Below are 22,484 nucleotides of genomic sequence, written 5' to 3'. Positions count from 1 at the left end.
TGAGATGTTGCAGTGAAATCTGTTTAATACTGAAGACTTAAATAAAATAAAAAAAAAAAGTCTGCTCTTGCTTTATTTGGTCTTGCAAGATCTCTCCCCTGTACATTTTTTTTTTAATTGCTTACCATAATTACATTTTCCCCATATGTTTAGAGCGTGCTGGTCCTTGGCTAACACCTTAGGCTGACTATGTCGCTGAAAAAACAACCTGCTCTTCAGTCTTTACCTCTCAGCCCCTTGTTTTTCTCTCTACCTACCACTGGATTGTTTCAGAACAAATAACTGAGCAATATCTAGACCCACCTGCAGAGCGGCGTTAAATGACTTACCCAACAACAGGATCCTTCCAGAGACACGATCTATGACAAATTTCTTCTGCTACCAAGGGGGTACAGAAACCTGCCTGAAACCGTGCCAGTCCATAATTTGCACAGGCCCAACCAAAGTCCACAGCTGATGGCTTTAAGAAGGCTGATCCTCACAGCTATCATCTCCCACCTGTAACCCTCCCACCACTTCATCTCACAAGACACCGCTGATGGCCTTGCTGTACAACTCAGGTTCTGCACCAGCACTCAAATTCCTTCCCTACTCCAAAAAGCAGACATCCCAGCCATGTTCAATGCATATGCTCCAAGGCAAAGCATGCTATATTTATTGCACAGACAGTACGTTTGTACCCAGCTGCACCAGGAGCTGCACTCTGAGTACTTGGACTTCCTTCATTTTCTTACTTGGCTGCTACTGCACCTGATGCCTTGCTTGCTATGTTCTCTCCAGTCTACTACCAGAAAACCAGAAAAATTCTGCTTAGTGCCAGACTCTTGACATGCTCAGAGGAATAACCATGTAGCTTACTTTAGAAATGAACAAGGCACCAATTCATTTTTGACACCACTAAATACCTTGGGAAAAACTTCTCTACACGTAAGTATGCACTGTAACTAAAAGATGCCAACCAATAAATTTAGATGGTTCCGAAAATTGTGACAGGCAATTTCAAATTAACTAAGGCTACGTGGTTGGCATGTCAAATGGCTAGAGATGAAGTCTCTTCTCACTGTGTTTTTAAAAGCTCCTAAACACCAAGCCTTTTACAGTGGCCATATAGTCTCCATGAAGACCATTGTACCGTTACCATCAGTTACTTCATCACTGTGTTATTGCCCTGCACCCTTCCAAAAAACAATGGTTTGCATTTCATGTATCACAACCTTATACTGTTCAAAAGTCACATCGTATCAAAAAATAAAAAGAGATTTTGTTACATGAAATTCCAATTCTACTGCTCAAGAGAGGCTCCCTAGGAACCTGCTCAGCCCAGGTCCCGGGGCTCACCTTGATGTAAAGGATCCTGCTGATGTAGGTGTAAATGCGAATGTATGTGTGAGTGTTGGTGATGGTGAGGCGTAACGTTGAACATCTGGAGCCGTGCCAATGGGTCATTTGTCAGCGATGCCATCCGCTCGGCGTGTATTCTCTCTGCTGCCAGTCTGTCAGGGTAGCTCATTTCAGGCCGTAACTGCGGGCCTGCCAGTGCAAGTCTCTCTCTTTCCAGCGGGTTCAAACCCGGGTGGAAGGAAGCAAACGGGTGAGGTCCTGCCGTTGGGGGAATAGTCAGTGCACCATGCCTGGCAAAATGCTCCATGGGGTTAGTTGCTGGGTGCAGCGCGTCGAGCTCTGGGGGCTTCACCTCAAAGCCAGGTTTCATCCTCTCTCTCAACTCCCTTTCCCGGATTTCTCGCTCCCGGATCTCCCGCTCTCGCAGCTCTCGTTCCCGGATGGTGGGGTCCACGTTGTAGAGGCCAGGCATGTGGTAGGCCAAAAGCGGATCGGTGGGGTTCAGGGGGACAAAGAAGGGATGATTACGGTTTGTTGGTGACATGACGTGAGGACGGGCGTATTCGCTCAGTGTTCGTAAAGCAGGTGTATCTGGACCGATGTATGGTGGCACGGCAGCGATGGTCGTCGGTGGAGGTTCAAATGAAGGTCTCATATGTGCTGGCCCACTGAGCTGAGACTCCCCAAGACGGCCTTCATGGGAAGAGCTGGACACCTTCTGCTGATTTTTAAAAAAAGAGATTTTTAGTTCAACACACCGGGCTTAAGAACACAAGCATGCACTTCCCTTGTTGTGCTTCGAGCTCCAGGAGGGGCCAAGTTCAGCCTGCTGAGCCTTCTGACTCCTGTTACATGTGCTCACTCCCCTGTGGTTTGGAGAAGAAATGGATTCTGTCTAGCCTGTAAGGCCATAAGATAGCTACTTTGGAGTGGCAGCCTCAAAGCTCACTAACTGCCTTACAGTTAGCAGAGAAGCAGCTCGACGGTACGTGTCACAGCTTTGGGCAAAGGCTGCCTGCTACGTGGCACTGCACACGGCCTGTCTTGTTTGCAGCGTGTTCTTCCTCTGCTCTCCAGACCCGCTTGTATCCCAAAACTTACTAAACCCAAGGAAACTTATCTCCACGATGTGCAGCACAACAAATTCCACTCCTTCTACGGGAATTCCTCTGCATCCTGCTCTCCCCACATGTACAAGGGCAGCACAGCGCTTCTGCGGAGGGCAATAAGCACAGTTTACCCCTGCAGCCGTCCAAGGATCTGTATCCCCTAAATAAAGCCAGGTTCCCATACGTGACATATCCCTTAATGGACAGATGCTACATCCTCGCTTTTACGATTCTACAGAGACACACAGCTATGATTCAGATCTCTGAAAAGCACTTGGGAAGATTGCAGCACCTTGTTTTTCAGCATCAGTAATGCATTACCAACCTCCCAATTCTGCGGGCCCAGATGTAATCATTCCTTTCCAACAGGCCACAAAAAAAAAAAAAAGGATTAGCTGCACTGGCTTTTTATACTGAGACTGGAGTTTGGGTCTTCCCAGGATAAAGAACTGATGTGCCTTTAATCAAGTTTACTTCAAATTTAAAAAGCTTTCAGATCCCTTTTCAGCAGACAGCAATCTTGTGCCTGCACTGCAAAGGTAGCGGAAGTTACACAAAAGAATTCATTAGATCTGCACATGCGGAGGGCTTGCTTTTCGTATCCCAACTCGCACTGCAAGTGATGTAGACGCTTGGCCCAGCTACAACCAGCTGCACTGGCTTCCCGCACGCCAAGAATGGATGCAGAGTAGAAACTCACCGTTTCCTTTAAAGAGAAGAAAGTGACCATCCAGATCAGATGCCACCATGCCAACCCCCTCCAACAGCTACCAAATAAACTCACCGCAGCTCTTTCCGCTTCTCTTTCTCGCTCCCGCTCTCTCTCTCTTTCCTTCTCCTTTTCTTTCTCTCTTTCCCGTTCTTCTCTCGCTTTCTGCTCTGCTTCCCTTTTGGCCTTTTCAATGGCCTCTTCTCGCTTCTTGGCCAGTTTGGATCCTGCCAGAGGCATGAAGTACAAATCTGTTCTTGAGCATGAGTTGTAGCCACGGTCCAGGTGCTTATAGAACCTGAGAGAAACAAAACAGGAAGAGTTTAACTCTGGCAAGGGTAGAAGAATCTCAGGTTTAAGAGCTTTATGTCACAGAGGGGAAAAAAGTTATCACCCTATGCTTACAAGGGCACTACCTGAAACCCACAACAGAAATTAATTGTACTATATTACTACATAGAGTATAAAGCCCCTCTCACAAGTACAACCTGTGCTACCCTGTCTGAATATGCTGGCTGAAGCAGCACCTTTCCAGAAAAACAGCAAAATCACGCTCAAAACAAGGGCTACCAAGATGCACGTGTAAAATACACTCAACTCTCACAGAAGCTCATTTCTCACACGCATTTAAAATGTTTCTCCCACAGCGTAAATAGCCAAGATTTTGGTTGATTTGCAATAAAAAACTGATCAGCAAACCAAAGGACGGCAACTAGTAGACAAAGGAGAATTTAACCATGCAAAATCTCCCCTCATGGAACTCAGGAAGCGTTATTGCAAAAAATACGCATGGGAGGCAGGAAGGTTGGTGTATCTGAATCCTCTGATCTTAGCTATCTTTGGGAAGGGTGGCAGGGAGCACAGTCACTGCTTAATGCAGAGTCTGTACAGTAGAAGGAAGCCTTTAAAAACCTATTTTCTTGCCCAAAAGGAAGGCAATTAAATGTGGGGTCTGCTTCCAGGTCAAGGTTAGTGATACCTGAACTTCACTGGAACACCAAGCAAGAGAGACATGGCCGTACAAGGACCCAAAAGCGTATGTACAAGGAAAGACGGCGCATTAAGGAAGGAATTAAGAAGGTTGCTGACAACCTCCATACCTGGCCGACTGACTGGCGTGACTCGGCGTATCCACCACGGTAGGCTCCGGTGATGGACTGCGGGGTGGAGGAGGAGGGCTCTCCGGTTCCTCAGCCTCATCCGGGACTTCTTCCTTGATCTGAATGGGTGGCAGCGTGCAGGATGTCACCACTGGCACGTTTCCACTAGAAGCTGCTGACGTGGAGATGGAAGTCTGCAGCGGGATGCCGGGCACAGCAGGCGGCGTGGAGGTGGAGGGGCAAGAAGGAGGGGTGATGGAAGGCGGGCCCCCGGGGACAAACGGGTGCTGAGAAAAGGGCGGCTGGGAAGATACCTGGTGGAGTCCGGAGGGGGGGTGGCTGGCAGATGGGGGAAGGCTCTGACTCTGCGTCAGGACAGGAGGCTGGGCTTGTGACGACTGCAGCGGCTGGCTCTGAGGCATCAGCTGCAACGGCGGCGGGTGTGCGGATGGAGGGTGATGAGTTGAGAGGGAGCTGAGGGGTTTCAGAGCAGGTGGCGGAGGCAGGTTGGAGTTCATGGAGAACGGAGAAGGGCCGGAGAGATGAGGCGGGTGCTTGTGGGACGGAGGAGTGGGAAGCTGAGGGATTGGGGTGGTAGGGGGAGGTTTGATGTGAGGCATGGCCATGGGGGCGGGGGGCAGCGGCTGCTCCCGCGGAGGCTGAGCCTGCTGCAGCGGTGTCGCGGCCGGCAGGGCGGGCTGCGCCACCTGGACCTGGAGAGCGGAGTGCGAGTGAGACGGCGCTTGGGTCTGGAGGGGAACCTGAGACTGCGACGACTGAGTGGGGAGCGAAAACGGCTGGGGAGGCACGGGATGAGGCAGGAGGGGCTGGGCCTGCAGGCTGTGAGGGGTGGGCTGCGCCTGACCGTGGAGCGGCGGCTGCGAGTGGGGCTGCGAGGAGGCAGGAGGAGGCTGGCTCTGAGACACGCTCAAAGGCTGCAGGGGCGGGTGGGGTGACGGCAGTCTCTGCGGGTGCAAAGCTGGGGCTTGCTGGATGTGAGAATGAGGAGGTGGCGGTGCGGGGGCCTGGGGCTGGCTGGGGGGCTGGGATGCCGACGGCGAGACCTGCGGCGGAGCTGCAGCAGCACTCGAGGCTGCTGGCAGCGCTGCTGGTAGCTGGGCTGATATCGGTGGCGTGGGAGGAGGAGCCTGGCCGGAGCTGCTCTGCGCCTGGAGCACTTGGGGCTGCGCCTGCAGCACTTGCTGCTGAGCGGATGAATCCGAGTCACTCTCATTGTCTTGAGGGCTGGGGATGCTGGGTGACGTGCTCCGGTTGTCCTGGTCAATGTCCTTGGGATCGCTGCTCCCCTCGTCATTGACGCTGCGGCTGTCAGAGCTCTCGCCTTCGCCCTCGCCCTCCGAGGGAGAGTTTGGCCGGCTGATCTCCTGCAGGAGAGAGGGAAGAGAGACCAGCGCGCGTGAGAAAGCTGCACACAGAGCACGACCAGCCTGTGATCTATGCTAAAGAGCAAGTACCGCCCTTGGAATCTCACAGGACTTAAAGCAGCAGAGGCAATGCCACTACAGTACTCTGTCAGTTCTGGGCTCCCCAGCACAGGAGAGAGATGGACAGACTGGAGCGTGCGGACATACTCCTATCCATGGAGTGAACCTTGTCAGCTAAGTGTTGAAAAGGCAACCTAAAAGTAATTCAGCTGAGCACTGATACCATTAAATTAAAAGAACTCCAGTGCTCTTTTTTCTAACTCATCACAGAAGAGGCAAAGACAAATGCCAATTAAAAAAAACAACAACTGAGGGGTGTGTGTGTAGAAATAAATCACCTATGTGCCTATATGGCTGATCCTAAAACAAACGAGCACAAAGAGTCCTGAACTTACCCTGTGTTGTTCCACAGTTTTCCAGCAGAAGGAACACGTTACAATACGGGTTGCTTTCCAGCCACAGATTAAGTTAAAATTTGCTGTGGCTTAAATTGATTTTCTGTTTTTGGTTTGTTGGTGGCTTTGCACTCCCTCCCACTCTGAAACTGTTCCCCAAAGTGAAAATACTCTTCTGTGGGACTCACTTGAGTTTTGGATTTTTTGGCACTGGACCTGTCCGGCTCCTCTGTGTCAGACGCTGCCTTCTCCCGCTGCCTCTTGGAATTCTTGAGGGGAGAAGATACCTCTTCCTTGATTTTCTGCCACAAATGAAGCAGAACAGAGCAGTTACCAGTAATGGAAGTGCAAAAGTAAATTGAATGCAAGCCAGCGCTATCATGTTTAGTACAAATAAATGAGAAGGGCTCCTAGGGAGCAGAACTGATCAGAAGTTGGGATTGTCAGTATGTGACACCAACCTAAGCTCTGTCCAATTACAGGCTGCAGGGGAAGCTGTCCTGGAGCTGCTGCTGCTGCTTTCCCTCATCTGCCAGCAGCAGCTCCCAGAAGCCCTTCACCTACATTATGCTCTAACCACTCCCTCTGGAGGTCAAACTTAAGCCAGGACTCAAAACAAGGCTACAATTTCACTTCTGCAGGCAGAAACCCAGGGACAGTTTGGGCTGCAGACGTTTCTGACACAAACTAGCAGGAACAAGTAACTTGTAAAGCATCCCTCATCACACCGCTGCTGTCTCAAGCTTCGAGTGAGAGGGAGTGTTTTTTTAAACAAAACAGTTGTCTTTCCACCTTTAGCTTTGCAGAATCGAGTCCATCAAGAACTTGTATCAGATAAACTAGCCCAGTATACTGTAAAGGAGACCAACACCAGCAGTTAACAGAGGATGGAGCAAGAATTTCTGCAGCAGACAGGCACCAGGTAAGCCTCCTTCTACTAAATGAGGGTCTTTACTCCTGATACTCTGAGAGGTTTAACCCCCCAGCACAGGGCTACCAGGGAGTATCTATTACAAGATTCCTGCCTTCTTTAATGGCCTGGGATGCATTTACAAACCTTGCAATTACCTAACCTTCCTTCATATTTGCTAAGTTCTCAGTATTGTCAAGTGACAACTTGCCCCACGCTCCTTTTTTTTTTTTTAAACAAATATTTAACTTGCTACTTTTTAATTTACAGTGCTTAATGCAAGCTTCCCTCCTCATCTAGCCGCGTTTCTTCAGTACTCTCTCGGAAAGGCACTTACTGAAAGAGGCTGAACTGTCAGCCTGCTCTGAAAATCAAGCAAATTGCATACAGAAAAACAGTACCAGAAGTAGTCTCAATTACTACATATTCATATTCCTTTATAAATAAAGATTAAGTACTGCTTAAAAAAAACACAAAACTGTCTACTTGTCTCAGATATAGCACTTCTGATCTGTATTACCTCCATGAGCCTAACGCTTGCATTTGCATCTGAAAATGAAGGATTAGTTTATCATGAGAGCAGTAAGGTTACGTGGGGATACTTCAACAGCTTTTATCGCTACACATCCATAAGCACGGGAACAAAGCATCAGTCAGATGTACCATTACATCTTTTGCTTATGTACAGAAGTAGGAATTTCTAGGTCACTGACAGATTCCCTGGCCTCCTAGAATCTGCATCGTATTTAGCCAGTTGAAGGGGCCTCAGGTGTCCGGTCCTAACGCAAAAGAAGGGGGAAATTTTACCTTGGTGGACTTCTTCACCGAATCTGCTTTGCTGTCATTACTGGAGGTGCTGGCAGCGCTAGGAGAGTTGCGGCCACTGGAGCGGATGTCTTCATTAATAGGTGAGGCTCTACCATCAGGGCTGGCTGGCTGCTTTTTACGACCACTACGTAGTGTAGACATCTATTTGTGTAACAAGAATAAAGGTTTATCCAAGTTAACACTTGCCAACTTCTTATTTTCTCCTGTCTTACAGAAAGGACATGGATAGAGCACTCCTGGTAAGAACTTGAAAGATGACAAACCAAGAGCAGTGAACCTTTCTACAGTTTTTCGCTGAAAGTTCATCTGGGCTTCAAAGTAGAAGAGGCAAATCCTTAATATGCCTCCACTAAGACATTAAATGCTGGTTATTTTATTTAGTAGTGTCTGCTAGAAATGAGAACAGTCTAGGGATGTTCCCACAGATGCTGCTGTTGGCATGCTGAATTTTCTTCATAAAATGCGCACACAAGTTTGTAAGTGTGCATACACACCCAGGATGAGGTGGGAGGTGACCCTAATGTTCCATAAAAGAAGTCCATCTGTTGGCATTCAAACAGTCAAGACCAGTTGCTAAAACCAACTTGTTTCACTTTGTCCCTGCTATGCAATGGATCTGTCAGGTCCATAGGAATCACAGGTGAGTATGTTCCAGTAATTAATGCTGTTTCCCTCCCAGTGTAGCAGTTTTTTGGATGACAGGCTACCATAAAACCAATGAAGCCAACCTTACCTGATCATGTAGCCTCACAAGGTATTTAGAAGCAATGGTCATATCAGCAAGACCAGAACAATGGAGAGGGGAGGGCAAGGAACAAAAGCCATCACCACAAACCCAAAGCAAACATTAAATTAGCCAGAGTTGCCATCCAAGTTCTCACAAATGACTTGCACACAGGAAGGATCTTGGCATTTCACAGCGAGTAAAACCGCTGTGAGAGCACAATAACCACAGGAGCCAACGTCAGCTTTTTGCAGGCAACTGACTAACTCCAGCGGGACCACATGAATAGCACTGAAGTTTTTTAAGCTCTTCCTTTAAAACAAGCCCAAGGGTTTACCTCTGACAGGACGCAGCTGGAAGGGTAAACTAGTACAAAATCTGTAACGAAAGCCTCGGCCTCATCCTGTGAGCAAATCCCACCCTCACATACACAAACCCAGCAGCAGGCACGTGCCATGGCAAACAGGCACAAAAGAGGAAACAAGGGTCATTTCAGACCACCTTCCTCCAGCCAACACCCCTTCTTTACAGAAGAAGCTGAAATGCGAAGGAACCAAGAGTGTTAAGCTTACCGAGCCTCGACTCCGCCTTGTCCTCATGCTATGCTTTCCACTAAGTCCATCATCTTCCTCTTTGACAGGCTTAAACATAAAGGGTGGAGGGTCTACGGGTTTCTCAATAGGTGGCAGCTCTCCGTATTTTTTGAAGTGAATGCGACAATCGGTGCACAGTAAGATGTTTTCTCGACCGCCGTGGTGCCAGTCCTTGGAGGCTTGGGACAGGAAAAGCGACAGATTAGATATACGCTATCTACTAGATATTCAGCACAAGCAAATTACATTATTAGAAGGAAAAAAAAGAGAAAAGAAAAAAAGGCACACAACAACTAGAAAAGTATCTGCTTTTCTACAGGCAGCTATGTCCTGGAAACCTCCAGTAAACTTTGTCCTGTTGCAGGCTTAGTCTGTCTTCCAGCACATATCTCCTTCAGTGCTCCATTTAAAAACTATTTGGTTACTTAGGCAACTGCAACTTTGACAATAACAAAGAGAAGTCTCATCTGCTCTACCTGGGAACTAACAGGCAGCTACTATTCTCCAAAGCTGTGGCTTCTGAAAGAGAACTGAGCTGTGAACTTCTCGTTTCCTTCCCTTACATTGGGGCTTTCACCACGCCGTGCATGTGCCCAAACATCAGGAATACTTACAGGAATGAAGCCACTGCAGAGGAGCACTGGTGCAGTGTTATTAACTTTTGTATGTGACACTCACAGTTCAATGTCCATTTGCTATATCACAAACGGATTATATAGTAGTAGATTTTACTGTCAAAATGGCTACTTCCCAAGACTCTCCTCTGTCACTGCAATAGTAAATCATGATTAACTCTGCTATGAATGCTGCCTATTTTAGCTGATTCAACTCCATTTTTTGAACATCTGTACACGTACAAGAACGGCTCTGGCTTGGATGAACCTGGGTTAGATAGGCAGTAGCAGAGGGGAGGGAAATAGAGCAATGAGTCAGGTACGTACTGGTTGTGAAGCAGTGGCGGCAGGCGTAGCCCTTCAGCTCCTGCTCGCTGTCCTCGCTGTCGAAGTCATCTTCGCTGGCCGAGCTCAAGTCCACTGAGTAAGTAAATAAAAAGGGGAGAAGAGGGAAAAAATCCAGCATGATCTTCTGTTTCTGCCTACCTGGCTGAAATAACCATTAATAAAATGACAGTTCTTACATAAAGTCTGTGACTTCCTACAAGCATCCTGCCTTGGATGACCATCCTATCGGATTCTGCAAACTAACAAGGCCAGGGCTGGTCAGCCTACAGATTAAAAAGGCATTCCAGGAACGCACCAAACGATACAATTCACAGAACTTTTGATTCACTATATGATACTTTTCCAATTACTTGTTCAAATACAGTTCGTGCTGCTGGGGGAAGCTGTGTTCTTAAAGCACAGTTTATGAGAGAAAGGAGGTTTGCACCTAAAACCAGTCAAATTTACAACCACACAATATTCTATATCTAACTCATAGCTTATTAGATTTCTTGGACAGAGACTGTGGCTGCCTTTCTGTTTTTTATTTTGTTTTTAAACTTCATCTTCTAAATCAGATGGGGACTGCTGTTGTACTCTCTTACACAGCGACTATATTTGACCCAAGAACTCGATGTGTTTAGTGCGTGGATGAGATGATGCTTGCATATAACGTACCAGTTTGCAAAACATATTGTGATTCCTTTGGATGAGAGGTACCATAAGGATACTACCAGCTTTCCAATTCTTACTGCAAGCCTCCTTGAGAGTTGTAACCAGTGGCAAAATTACATTTCAAGAATGTTGTGTTTTGAAGAAGTGGAGAATATGGCCAGGGCCACCTTCCTTTGTGGCAAGCAGCATACAATACATTATCTGACTACAATGCTGTGAGCTAAAAAGCATCACTTAAACCACTGAAAATCTGCAGTCACCACAAAAACTGTACCCTTCCTCATCTTCTAAAACAACTCACAACGAAATCCTTCCTTACTGAGAGTACTGCCTTCTTCTAGCCACTTGCTATAAATTCACAATGTAATGGATCTATAATTTCTCACAAGTACAACACCCTGTCTAGGATATCATTCTGATGTGTGGCTTCTTTTGTTCGCATCTTTAATTAGGAATGAAGTCCTTGATGCAAGAATAGTGTTTTTCCAAAGGTTTTGAGAGGATATTTTGTCATACATGCACATTACAGGGAGTTATAGTACTTGCCACCAGTGCTCGTCATCAACTCATTACCCTTCTAATCAACGCAAGGTCCGTTTAATAACAGCAGCTGCTGGCACTACCACAATTTCTACATTCATTCTCACAAGTGTTTAAACCTTGACTCCAAAATTAGCATCAGGCTGGAACTTGGTTTCTTTTACTAAATTCACTTTCATTCTGCAGTCAGCTGCATACGGACGGGACCTTTCAGCCACATGAAGTGCTGAGTGTCTTGGATCGAGCTGGTAAGAGTCAAGATCCGCACTTGTGTGCACAGAAAGCAGCAATAAATCCTATCACCTTCAGCACAGAGCAGCTAATAGCTGTCTCTTACTACCTCACTACTACCCTCCCCACAATTCTCTGTCCTGCCTTACTCACCACATCCTCTGCCTCCCCTATTAACAAGATTGGGCCAACTCCAGACTTCCAGATAGTCCCTTTTCTTTAGAAGGTGCTGGGTTTAGTTCACAGAAAGCCTTAGAAATCACGAGCTAACCTCACCCTTTTACATAAGGGTATAGGTTGATATATCCATATGGACATTACTAATCATAATCCTCTGCAACACAGCACATTTCACCGGTTTGGGTAATTATTCTTTGTTTAGAACCTTCTGCTTCAATCAAGGCCGAAGTACTTCTCAGACATTACGATACAGGAGTGCTGACTGCAGCACAGACCACGATGAAGCAGAAGGTACGGGTCACCAAGTAAGGATGGAAAGGGATAGGACTTCCTTCTTTTCACATTTTCTCATTCCCATTACTGTAATAGGCCTGGAGAAGGTGCAACACAATGCCAAGACAATTCAATACACAGCACTTGCTGATCAAAGCCGCCTACCACATTCCAGCATAATCGTATAGGAACAGGAGAGAGCAGCTGCCTGAACTCCATTTCCTTGCTGCGTTCACTCGAAGGTACAGCACCATTACATTGCTGTTGCTCCCTGCATCTAAACAAAGATAAATGCATTGCTTTTAGCTTCCACTTACAGAATTCGCTGGAGGGGGGCCTGGAGGGAGTGTTGACTGGAGTGGAAGCAGTTCGAGTTTTAATTCTCCGAAACACAGCCTGTCTTCGATGCCTACGGTGGGCTCGAGAACTTGCTGCTTCAGGGGTTTTCTTCCAATAGTAATAGAAGGTGATTAGTTCTCCCTGCAAATACAGAAGGAATATGTTAGAGGGGCATGCAAGCCTGACTTGTCAGCTTTTTTCCTTCCTTTCGCTCTATGGACGTGCACGTGTAGTTTTGTATTTCACGATGCATTTCAGCCAGACAAAAGAATTCTTTAGATCCAACAGAAAACCTCTCAATGTTTTTTGCTTGCTTTTGGCAGGGAAGGAACAGAAGTAAGCAAGTACCTCCTCACCCCCCTCTACCTCCTCCTCCTCTACTAGAAAAGACAGGGTGCTGGTCCAGCTCTCCAGCCTGCCCTGGATGCTGCTGGCACTGCTGGGCTCAGCAGTTCAGAAGGGGGTGCCCTTGCTTTGCTGCAGCATCCTGCACACGCGGGAGGCTCTGCGTCCACACCGGTACCATCCTTCAGTAGCTGTCAGAACAAAACCCTGATGACTACTATGAGTTCTCTGGTATTTACAGAAAGAGTAAGGACTGATGCAAACAGACGCGGCCATTTTGCCAACCTACATCCTACATACAGGTATTTTAACAGATTGCTGCTTAAGGAGCTGAAAGTTAGAATAAAAACACGTTCAACAGAAGTCTATAACCATAACACTCAACCATACCACAGCAAATCGTGTTTTAATTTGAATATATATGCCCACATCTAAATTAATTAAGCAGTTAAAAGAGCTCACCTAGAGAAATGAGCGATAATTCCATAGCATAATGAACCTGGCTTACATTCAAAAACTGGAGCGGCTGCCATTCAAACTAGCGGATGCGACGCCGAACTAAAGAACAGCATGTGGTTTTAATCTCTTTTCTCTTACTTTGAAACCCCATCATTTCCTGGCGACTTGTCTGCCTCTAAGGTAAAAAGGTGTTGTTTCTTTCAAGTCGCAAGAGGAAATGGAGAAGTTCTAACCAGCCCCTTGAAAATCAACATCAGAACAAACATACCTGAATTGCCCACAAAAAGGGTGCCTTTGAACTGCATTTTATGTGATCTAATAACATAACCTCAGCCCGCTCTCTGTGGGGAAATCCTGCAGCCTTTACTCTGGGCAGATCACTCAAGTTGACTCTAATAAAGACACACCCTTAATCCAAACTCTCCCAAGGGCCTCAAACAAGCAATTACAGCCATAACTAACATCTGTAACACCGAAACACTTGTAAGACAAAAGGAGGATGTTGTTCTAGACGTTAACTGCTGACATTTGAGACACTTAAAGAGTTTTATCAATGCCTAATTTAAAAATAGAAGCACCAGGAAAGAACACAACCGCAGTTCTGATTTCTGGCAAAAGGCAGAGAGATGCATTTTTAATCTGCTCTGCCCCAGACCGGGACTGATGCTGCTGCTCTCCACCGCAGACCCTGAGTGATATTCACACCAAATCCTACCCAGAGTGGTGCTTGGCAGGGAGGAATAAGTGATGAAAACGAATCGTTACACCCAGTTCTACACTCTGAAGGACAAAAACCCTAACGAAAAAATCCATCTTTTTCTGAAGATACTCTAAAACCGAGGAGGGAAACGGGTACAGGCTGCAGGTGTTCAAAGGCTCCGGCTGGCGACGAGCACTCAAGCCATGGCAGATCGAGGAGGAACGCGGAGTCCTGACACGCAGCACCGTGCTGTGCTGCTGCGTGCTCAGCCCCGTGTGTTTGCTTTAGAAATGCCATTTTGCTTCATTAAGAGTGGGCTCAAAGTCCACCAGCACAACTGTTTGTCAAACTGAGGCGACGACCTGTGCTGGGAGGCAGGCGGAGCTCTGCAGAAAAGCTCACGCGGTGATTTTCGGTGCTAGAAAGTCTCTTGGAAACGACAGCAGCCAGTTTATCCAGCCGTCCGTTTCTATCAAATCTCAGGTGTCAGCACCAAGGAACAAGTCAGTAAATCCCCTGTCTGTATGTCAGTGAATTAACGTGTCCTCTGACATACGGCAACGGCAGAGTGCAAGCCAATCTGTTTTCTTCCCATCATAAAATAGGAAATGGGAACCTACTGGAGCTCTATTTACACATCGCAAACCCATCAGGTCCCAAGGGGAGTTTAACAACTTACGCATGCGCTACATCATAAAACAAGCTTTAAAAAAGAGAAAAAGAAATTGTGTATATTTATAAAAAATGCTAGTTTCATCATCACAACACTTTTCTCCCCCGAGACCCTCTCAAAACAGCACTCACAACCACGCCGACAAAGCTGAAACAAAAGTTGAATTCAACAATTAATTTTGCTACATCTACGAAATCTGGACCCGCTAAATGACCACAGAATATTAAATTTATTATCAGACTGCTGCAGCAACGTGAGTCAGTGTATGACTCAACTTTCTGACAAAGCCGGAGGAAGAGAAGCCGAAGAGGAAGCACGGAGAGAAAATGGCGGAGTGATACACACAGGGCAGACGTGCTACGCTGAAAAAACTCCACGCCAGCTCTTCTTAGCTGCCTGGCTATCTGGTACTACATTGTCTACCTACGGGATTAAAGGCTGGAGTGGAGCGAGCCTGGAAGGATTAGAAACGCGTCCTGGTGACTGCATGGGTGGCAGCAGCTCGAGCACAAAGGGCTGTGTCGGGAGAGCTTTGGTTCTCCAAACAGGGAGGAAAACAGCTTCCAGCTTCGCTGCAAGGGAAGTCAAATGAACGTTAATCAAACATGCAGAGCGTGCGCCGCGGAAACCCATTGCACATAAATTCAGGGAACAAAAGCTGCTGCAGAAATCAATAGCCTACTGAAACATTAACACAGGCGAGCATTGATCAAAAGGCCCTTTTACAAAAGGCAGCCTTGCAAATTAGCTGCTGTTTTTGCTTGCAAGCAAACAGAGGAGCATAAACGCTGCTGACATGAATGGCCTGTAATGATCATTTGGCTCCTGGCGAGCTCCCCTCACCTCTCCGCGAGGTCTCGCGGCCGATACGTTCAGCACCTCGCAGCGTGCTAAAACCACATGAGGTTAAAGTGCACCAAACCACCTCCGCTGCACCAGTAGACTGCTTGACTTGCCCCCCGTTTCCAAATTCTGGAGAAGGATTAAGGAAGGGAGGAGACCACCAAAACTGCTACCTGTGGTGAGATCTCTTGGCTGATGGAGGAGGAGGGACACGACTTGCACGGGAGGCTGGGGAGGGCTGCACCCGCTGCTCAAAGCGGCGACCCTGAGGGCTGTCCCCCGGCCCACTCCAGCAGCCTGAAGGGCGCAGACTGGCCAGAGGAGACCGCTTTTGCAAGAAGGACTGTCTGATTGCTTCCAGTGCCCTCTTCTCCTGCCTGCAACCAATACATGCCCCTGCTGCATCAAGCTCTGGGACCAACAGCACACTAAAGCAACCCTCAACACAGGTGTAAGTGAGCAACACCAGCGCTCACCGAAGTGCCCCTCAAAGCACCCCCAAACCTTTCCTCCAGCAACGCTCCCGGTGTTGGTGCTGAGACACAAGGGCTCTGCAGGAAGGGGTCCCGTGTCCCGGCATCCCTTCTAGGTACTGAGCCGGTATCCAGAAGGAAAACCACCACCGAGTGCCCTGTTAGCCTGCTTCAGCACCACTCCTCAGACGAGCAACTCCATATCTTTCCAGCCAACGCAACTCCATTTTTTGGCTTTGAGGTCTGATTAAATGTCCCAAGTGGTTTATCGAACCCACATAAAGCAACGTGGGAAGCCTCACTCAGGACTTTATCACTACCTTCCCTCCAGGATGGCCACCCTCCAGCTCCCGGAGGCTCCCTACAGAGGGGATATGCTCCTCGCCAGGTTCAGCTTTCACCAATTTTGAAACCTATCGGGAGCTCACAGCTCCTCAAATCTCTTGCCTTCTCCTGCCAAGGCCATTTCACCCCACGTTGTAGGTACACAGAAGAAAGTCATGCTTCATCTCCCTTTACATCTGTGCTGGGGATTATTTGTAAAGAGAAAGGAACGGTTCAGATCCACTCCGGCAGCGGCACAGCTTCCTCTGCAGTCCGGCACTGGAGGCAGGGTTAATTCCTTGGCACAGGGGCACCCTTCTGACCTCTCCCACCAGTTTCATCCCCTGCCCTCACCCTTGCTAAAATTTTTTAGCAGCTCAGCCCAGCTCTGCAGCCACGTTGCAGGACACCAGGGCAGCCCTTGTTAACTCTTCCCCACCTTCCGCAAACTGCCAGCAGGCAGAGTGCGGCCTGCCCTGCTTTCTCACTTCTTATCAGCAGTTTTCAAATGTAAAATACACAGTACAAGCTGTGCCCTGTGTTTGTGTTTAGTCTTGCCTTAGGTAAACAAAGGATTAACACTGTGTGCTCACTGCTGCTGTGAGAGGCCCCGGCAGCCCCGCTGCAGCAGCCTGCTCCTACGGAGCGATCGCACGAATGCATCAACTTACCTTCAAGTATCTGTTCTGGTAGAACGGAGTGAGCAAACATAATAATTGCTGGTTAATTTCCCCAGAGCCTAGCACTGTCAGGAGGAGTAAAAAAAAAATCGGGGGGGGGATAGCTTGCCTGTAATTAAACAGAAGAGGTAAACAACAACTCCTTTCAGTGGCCCTACCGGCAGGCAGGCAGAGCGGAGGGGAACAGATTGTCCAGCTGTGGTCTTAATGAATTCACCATCTTCCCGGAATGCAGCGAGATTTTATTCACTCAGGCCACTTCAACGCAGGCCCCGTGGTGAGAAGAGTCTCCAGCACCTTCCTCGTGCAGTGAGCCCCCGGGCTTGACCAGCGCCGGTGAGAGCATCTGCTCAAGTGTCTGTGTGCCAGGGGGCAAATCGAGATGGGGGGGCAAATCGAGACAAGGGGCTACCCATGCCCAAATCTGCTGAATGGCAGCTTCCTAGCAGGCACCTGCAGCCCAGCCCAGCGTCCTGCTGCTTCCTGACCCCTGACCCAGCCCAGGAGGGATCGGTCCCACCATCACACACATCCCCGTGCCCCAAAGCTGCGAGGATTAGAGGAGCTCGAGTACAGAAAAACAGCAGCAGGGACGAGGAAGCGCACCGCCGAGGTGCAGTTCAGGAGGGTCGAACCTCGGCGTTTTTACAGCTGTGCGCTCGGTCTGGGTGCCTCTGTCAGCTGTGACAAATGGGTTTGCATATGTTCTAATTAAGCAATAAGTCTCAGCAGCTTGTTCAGTAGCACTGATTAATGCCCACCTTCGGTGCACAGGAGCACTGCATCCTCTGAAACATTACTGAATTTTAAGAGGGACTTTTAAAACCCAAGCAGTATTTTACCGACGCTACAAAGCACGTATTAAAAATCGCATGGTGCTTTCGAAGGAACATCCCGCAGGTCTCGGTTCTCTCGCACATTTTGAAAGCGTCGGTATTTTATCTGCAGCTTGGTGTTTTATCTTTTGGACGGCAACGCAGCTGGCTCTGCCTGGTCTCTGCTAAGAACTCTACCTACAGTTTTAGGAGAAGATCGGCTGTCCTAATAATCTGCTTCTTGTTCTGCGAACAGCAAGATAAGCTCCTTTGGTTCCTTTTGGATTTCAAACTCCTGAAAAAACTGTCTGGCCAAGTGGGAAGCAGCAGAGGATATCGGTGTGTAAGAAACCCAGGATAAGTCTCTGGGATTTTTTGCCAAACTGTCAATTCACCCCAAATAGAGGAACAGCCACAGACTTCCTTGGGAACCCAGCTGAGGCTCCATCTGTAGCTTCTGGGTTTCATTTTGTTGTGGAAAAAACCTGCAATCCTATACAGCTTTGTGCTTTCCAATTGTTCCTGCTAGCTGAGCACCGCTACCTTGCTTAGTCCTCTACAGACCGGGCACAGAAAGAGCTTCCATCTCCCACAAATTTGGCTTTTCTTCAGGCAGCTGACGCAGGCCTACGACACAACAGGGCACTGCAGCACTGTGCCGCTCCTGGTAGCGCTGAAACATGTTTCAACCTCAACATTTCGCTCCAGAGTTCCCGAAACAGCCAAGAGACTAAAATAATTTCGTTTTTCGCTTTACCTAAACACACAGAAATTCTCCCAAGAGAATATACTTCCCCTCATTAACAAATTATAATTAAAAAAAAAAAACTCAGGCTAACAGGAGAGGGCAAACTAAACCCAACTCCTACAATAAAATTATGCACGGGAATGGACAAAGAGTAATTGAAGCGAAAGTAGAAAGGAGGCAGTGAACAGGGACTGCAAATTAGGGAAAAGCAACGGAAAGAAATACACCTGGTAGGATGTAAATAATCTCTCACTGGAAAACAGAAACAAACAGCATTTATCTTCAGTAACACAGCAAGACTCCAGCAGTGTAGAGCATCCTCCCTTCGGTGACAAACCAACGAAGTACCTACAAATTACGTCAAAGCACACCCTTTTGTAACAGAGGGTAAGCAAACAAAGAGACAGAAGATTAATAAACGGGCCAAGATCAATCCTTTGTGGGAAGTACAACCGATCGGGCCTCATGCCACATGAAGAGTCCAGCAGTGACCGTCGGGCTCTAAAGTCCTTCAAAACCCAAAACCAGGCTAATTGGGCTAAATTCATCCTTAAGAAGCACAGTCCTGGCAGGCTGCTCCTCCGGAGCTCAGCTTTCCTCCTGCCCTCACTACAAGCTGCCTTTTCTTTCCATCTGGTATTTCCTACCCCTTGATTGTTGTTTTGGCAAACCCCAGAGAAACCTAAATGTTACTGTCCAAAGCCTGAAAAAAACGTCGGTGCCACACCTCTGCCACATCTAACTCACGGTTTTCACGTAGCTCATTTGCTAACTTTTCCCAGTGTTTGCAATTAAGGTTGTACACACCAGCAGGAAATACAATAATTAGCATATTAAGGAACGTACCCTCGCTCCCTGTTCTAGGTGACCAATTCTCTTTTTTTAGGGCTTTAAGTACCAGCTTTAGCAGTTCTGCAAAACCAAGTGCAGAGCAAGCCGGTGCATTGTTTTAAACCTCGGCTGCAGGCGAAAGCTGCTGACCCTCTCCAGCTGTACATCACACCAGAATGAAAAGAAAGCTTTTGCAATTACAGCTTCTTCCTCCAGAGACTCCTCTTTGTTAATCAACAGAGTCCCTAATCCCCAGAGGAGCTCGCAGGCTGCTGGCTGCATCCATTACTAATTATTAGATCCTCTCCGCGATAGCGTCAGCTACAGCTCTCCAGGACCGCGTAGCTGCTGCCGGCATCACCAGGTATGCTCTGGAACTTGATCAATTAAGAGGTTATCAAAACAGTGAAAGAGTTAAGCACCTGCTTGCCTTATACACATCAGTCAAGGATTTCCTTTCTACTCAGCGCCCCTTTGCGGTTCATAGCACCAAAGCTTCTGGAAGTCCTCGTTGGTTTGACCCCTTTGAGCTCCAGCCATTCCATTTCTGCCCCTCCTCTCCTCACCGACCCCATCCCTCGTGTTTCCCCACGCAGCACCAAGGGTGTCCCATCCTGCAGAGCCCATTTTCCCCTAGCAAATGCAAATATTATTATTTTTTCCCTTTTTCCCTACCCTGATGCTCAAAGCGCCACCCCTAACAACTGCACCCGGGCCAGGTGAACTATGTCCAGCACAGTTCCACGGAACAGGGATGAGTTGCTTTCGCAAAGCAAAGGTGGGAGAAGTTGCTGTTTTCTTGAGCCAGCAGTTTTCTTTCCATCTTCCAACCCACAAAGCCCAGAGCCCAGGGCTGTCCCAAGCGGCACCTTGCCCTGCTTAGCCAGAAGCCCTCAATATCACTGCTTGCACCATCAGGAGGGTGGGAGAAACGCCCAGATGAATTAAACGCAGGGTATTCGGAAAAGCTTTTGGAGCAGAGCTTACCCTAGGTCCTGTATTTCCCCCTTCACGCACTTTTCCAGCCCTACTGACCTCGAAAAGCTGACAGTACAATGCAAGGAATGGGTTTCCTCGGTGAAGGTGCCAGGCACCGATACGTCAACCCTTTACCTGGCCTTTCTTTTCCCACCAGCTCAATAATTACGTTGCGTGGTTGTGTGCTGCCAGGCTTCAGGTGTTGGAAGAAAACCACCTCTCCTCGATGCCTCTAACACTTCACATTTCCACCGTCTCAAGCAAAGGGACCGGTGGTGCTTCACGTGGCTGTGCACAGGGGGGAGAACAAGCGTGCATAAGCAAGCCATAAAGCCGTTAAAACGGCCACACTCCCTCCCGTAAACATTTTTCTATTTATCTGCCCTTCATTACATGCACAATCTTATTATCTCTGCACATCCTCAAAGCGACAGCCGTCAGGGTCACCCTATAAAATATACATCGGCAATGTTACATTTAATGACTGGAGCGAGGAGAGAAATGAAGGATGGGAGGGGAGGAATACTGCAGGATGGTTTAAAGGGATCATCAGTTATATCTATGCATTTCCTGAGGTGATAATTGAATGACAGTGGCTGGAGGGAAATCCATTTTTGAGCTTAGGAAAAAGACTGTTAAGAAAAAATGTTTTTGTACTGGCAGCACGTAATGGCTGCCGGAGAATGAAAAAGGTTCCTCCGACCACAGCGGTGCTGCTGGTTTATGGCTTCTGTGCAGGCTGAAAATTATCAGGCACAACGAGCTATTCAAAGCAACCCCAAAATACAGACAGACGTGGGTAATTTTATCTCAAACCAGGCTGCTTTCTGTTGTGGTTCGCGTGTCAACTTCCATTAATTCAAACCAAAGATCAATTTGCAAATGGGCGTGCGCAAAGTGACAGCCAAAATGAAGGGACAGCAGTTTGAAATTCCTTAATTTTCTTTTAGCAAAGTATTAAAAAAATAACTCTAATATTCAGCTGAGAACTCAATCCTCCTGCATCTCAGAGAGGTATTCACGTGCTATTTTTGTGTCTTTTTTATTATTATTATTGCATGATGACGATTGTACCAACAGAACCAAGCCCTGCCATGATTTTTAGGTCTACTCCTTCTGGTGGTTGACTACTTCACAGCGACTACCACAAATGTGTGTCTAAAAGCAAACCACTCCCAGCTAATTGTCCCCTCCGATCAATACCCTGCGTTACTGCAACACCCCACTGGATGCCTCAGGCTCACCCGAGCGCTGCTGCCACAGCCCAAGGGCCACCAGAAAATATTGGGTTTGGGCTGCTTGGAACAAGAAAGGTTTTCTCTCACTAGAATACAGGGGAGGGGCACTAAAACCCCACACCCTCGTTAGCTGCAGCAGACACGTGTTCCATAATCAAACACATTCCTCTCGTGGTCAGCTGGATATTTACACAGAGGTAAGGGGGATGTCATTTTACTCATCTAAAAAGATGGCTTTAAATGGAGAAGTGCTTACATCTCGGTGCAAGTTCCTGGCTCGCCTCACCTGAGGAGCCCCTGGAGCCCGGGCCATGTCCCAGGGAAGCTCCAGCTGCCTGCCAGTCCTCACCAGTTTGTCCATGAGCTTTTCAGGCTGAATGGGTGATGTTGCTCAGCACTTTCGGGGCACCCTGGATGGTCTGGAGAGTAATCTTCGGTCCCTGGGGGTTCCCTGCAGCTTCTCCGTACGAGTCAAGACGGGTGAGCCCGATGACTTCTTATGGGCCCCAAGGACTGGCCCCTTGGTCACAGCTGGTACCTCCAGGCCTCCTGTGCCTTCCCTGGGTTAATTCACAACTACCAGGCTTAGAAACCAGCCTGCCTCTATTCCGCGCTCCGTGACCAGACTCCGACACCACTCAGGTGCGGTGCTTCCCCATGATGCAGACAGTTTTTCCCCTTATTTCTCTAGAGAACGTGTGTTTTGCCTCCAGGTAGAGATCACAGACCGCTTGCGCTGCCAGCCCCACTGCTCCCCTGGGCAGGCAGCGGTCACTGACAAGATGTGAACCAGAAAAGCAAGGAAACAAAACCATCCAAAGCAAAAAAAAAAAAAAAAAGGAATTCTGATCGTTTGGTGAGATTTTCCTGCTTTAATAGTGCAAGAAGAGCTGAACGGTAAATCAAGCATGAGCCACTTGTGTTTCGAATGTCCCACTCCGTAATTCTGCTTTCGTTTAAATACAGAAATAAGAACCAAAGGCCCGCTTGGTTCTGAAGATCCCCAGCAAGGCAACCCTGCCGCAGCAGCATGGTTTCAGAGGC

At 47.9% G+C, this 22,484-nt stretch overlaps 1 protein-coding gene across 11 annotated transcripts in view; it reads right to left on the bottom strand.

The window, feature by feature from the left end:
- The window catches only part of RERE (arginine-glutamic acid dipeptide repeats), a 232,806-nt gene that overhangs the window by 5,136 nt on the left and 205,186 nt on the right, over positions 1 to 22,484 (bottom strand). For 7 of the 11 annotated variants that reach the window (XM_080563755.1, XM_080563751.1, XM_080563754.1 and 4 more), the window contains 8 exons: positions 12,312 to 12,474; positions 10,096 to 10,188; positions 9,134 to 9,333; positions 7,817 to 7,978; positions 6,288 to 6,401; positions 4,260 to 5,644; positions 3,235 to 3,457; positions 1,339 to 2,062 (listed from right to left, as the gene is read on the bottom strand). In XM_080563755.1, the coding sequence (XP_080419881.1) occupies positions 1,339 to 2,062; positions 3,235 to 3,457; positions 4,260 to 5,644; positions 6,288 to 6,401; positions 7,817 to 7,978; positions 9,134 to 9,333; positions 10,096 to 10,188; positions 12,312 to 12,474 (3,064 nt within the window). The remainder of the gene's footprint in view (positions 1 to 1,338; positions 2,063 to 3,234; positions 3,458 to 4,259; positions 5,645 to 6,287; positions 6,402 to 7,816; positions 7,979 to 9,133; positions 9,334 to 10,095; positions 10,189 to 12,311; positions 12,475 to 22,484) is intronic. The other 4 variants (XM_080563757.1, XM_080563761.1, XM_080563753.1 and 1 more) reach the window with 1 other exon arrangement.

This window comes from Anser brachyrhynchus, assembly GCF_964034855.1.
Source record: "Anser brachyrhynchus genome assembly, chromosome: 21".
Lineage (NCBI taxonomy): Eukaryota > Metazoa > Chordata > Aves > Anseriformes > Anatidae > Anser > Anser brachyrhynchus.
Note: the sequence above shows the minus strand (reverse complement) of the source record. Positions and strands in the feature narration are given on the sequence as shown.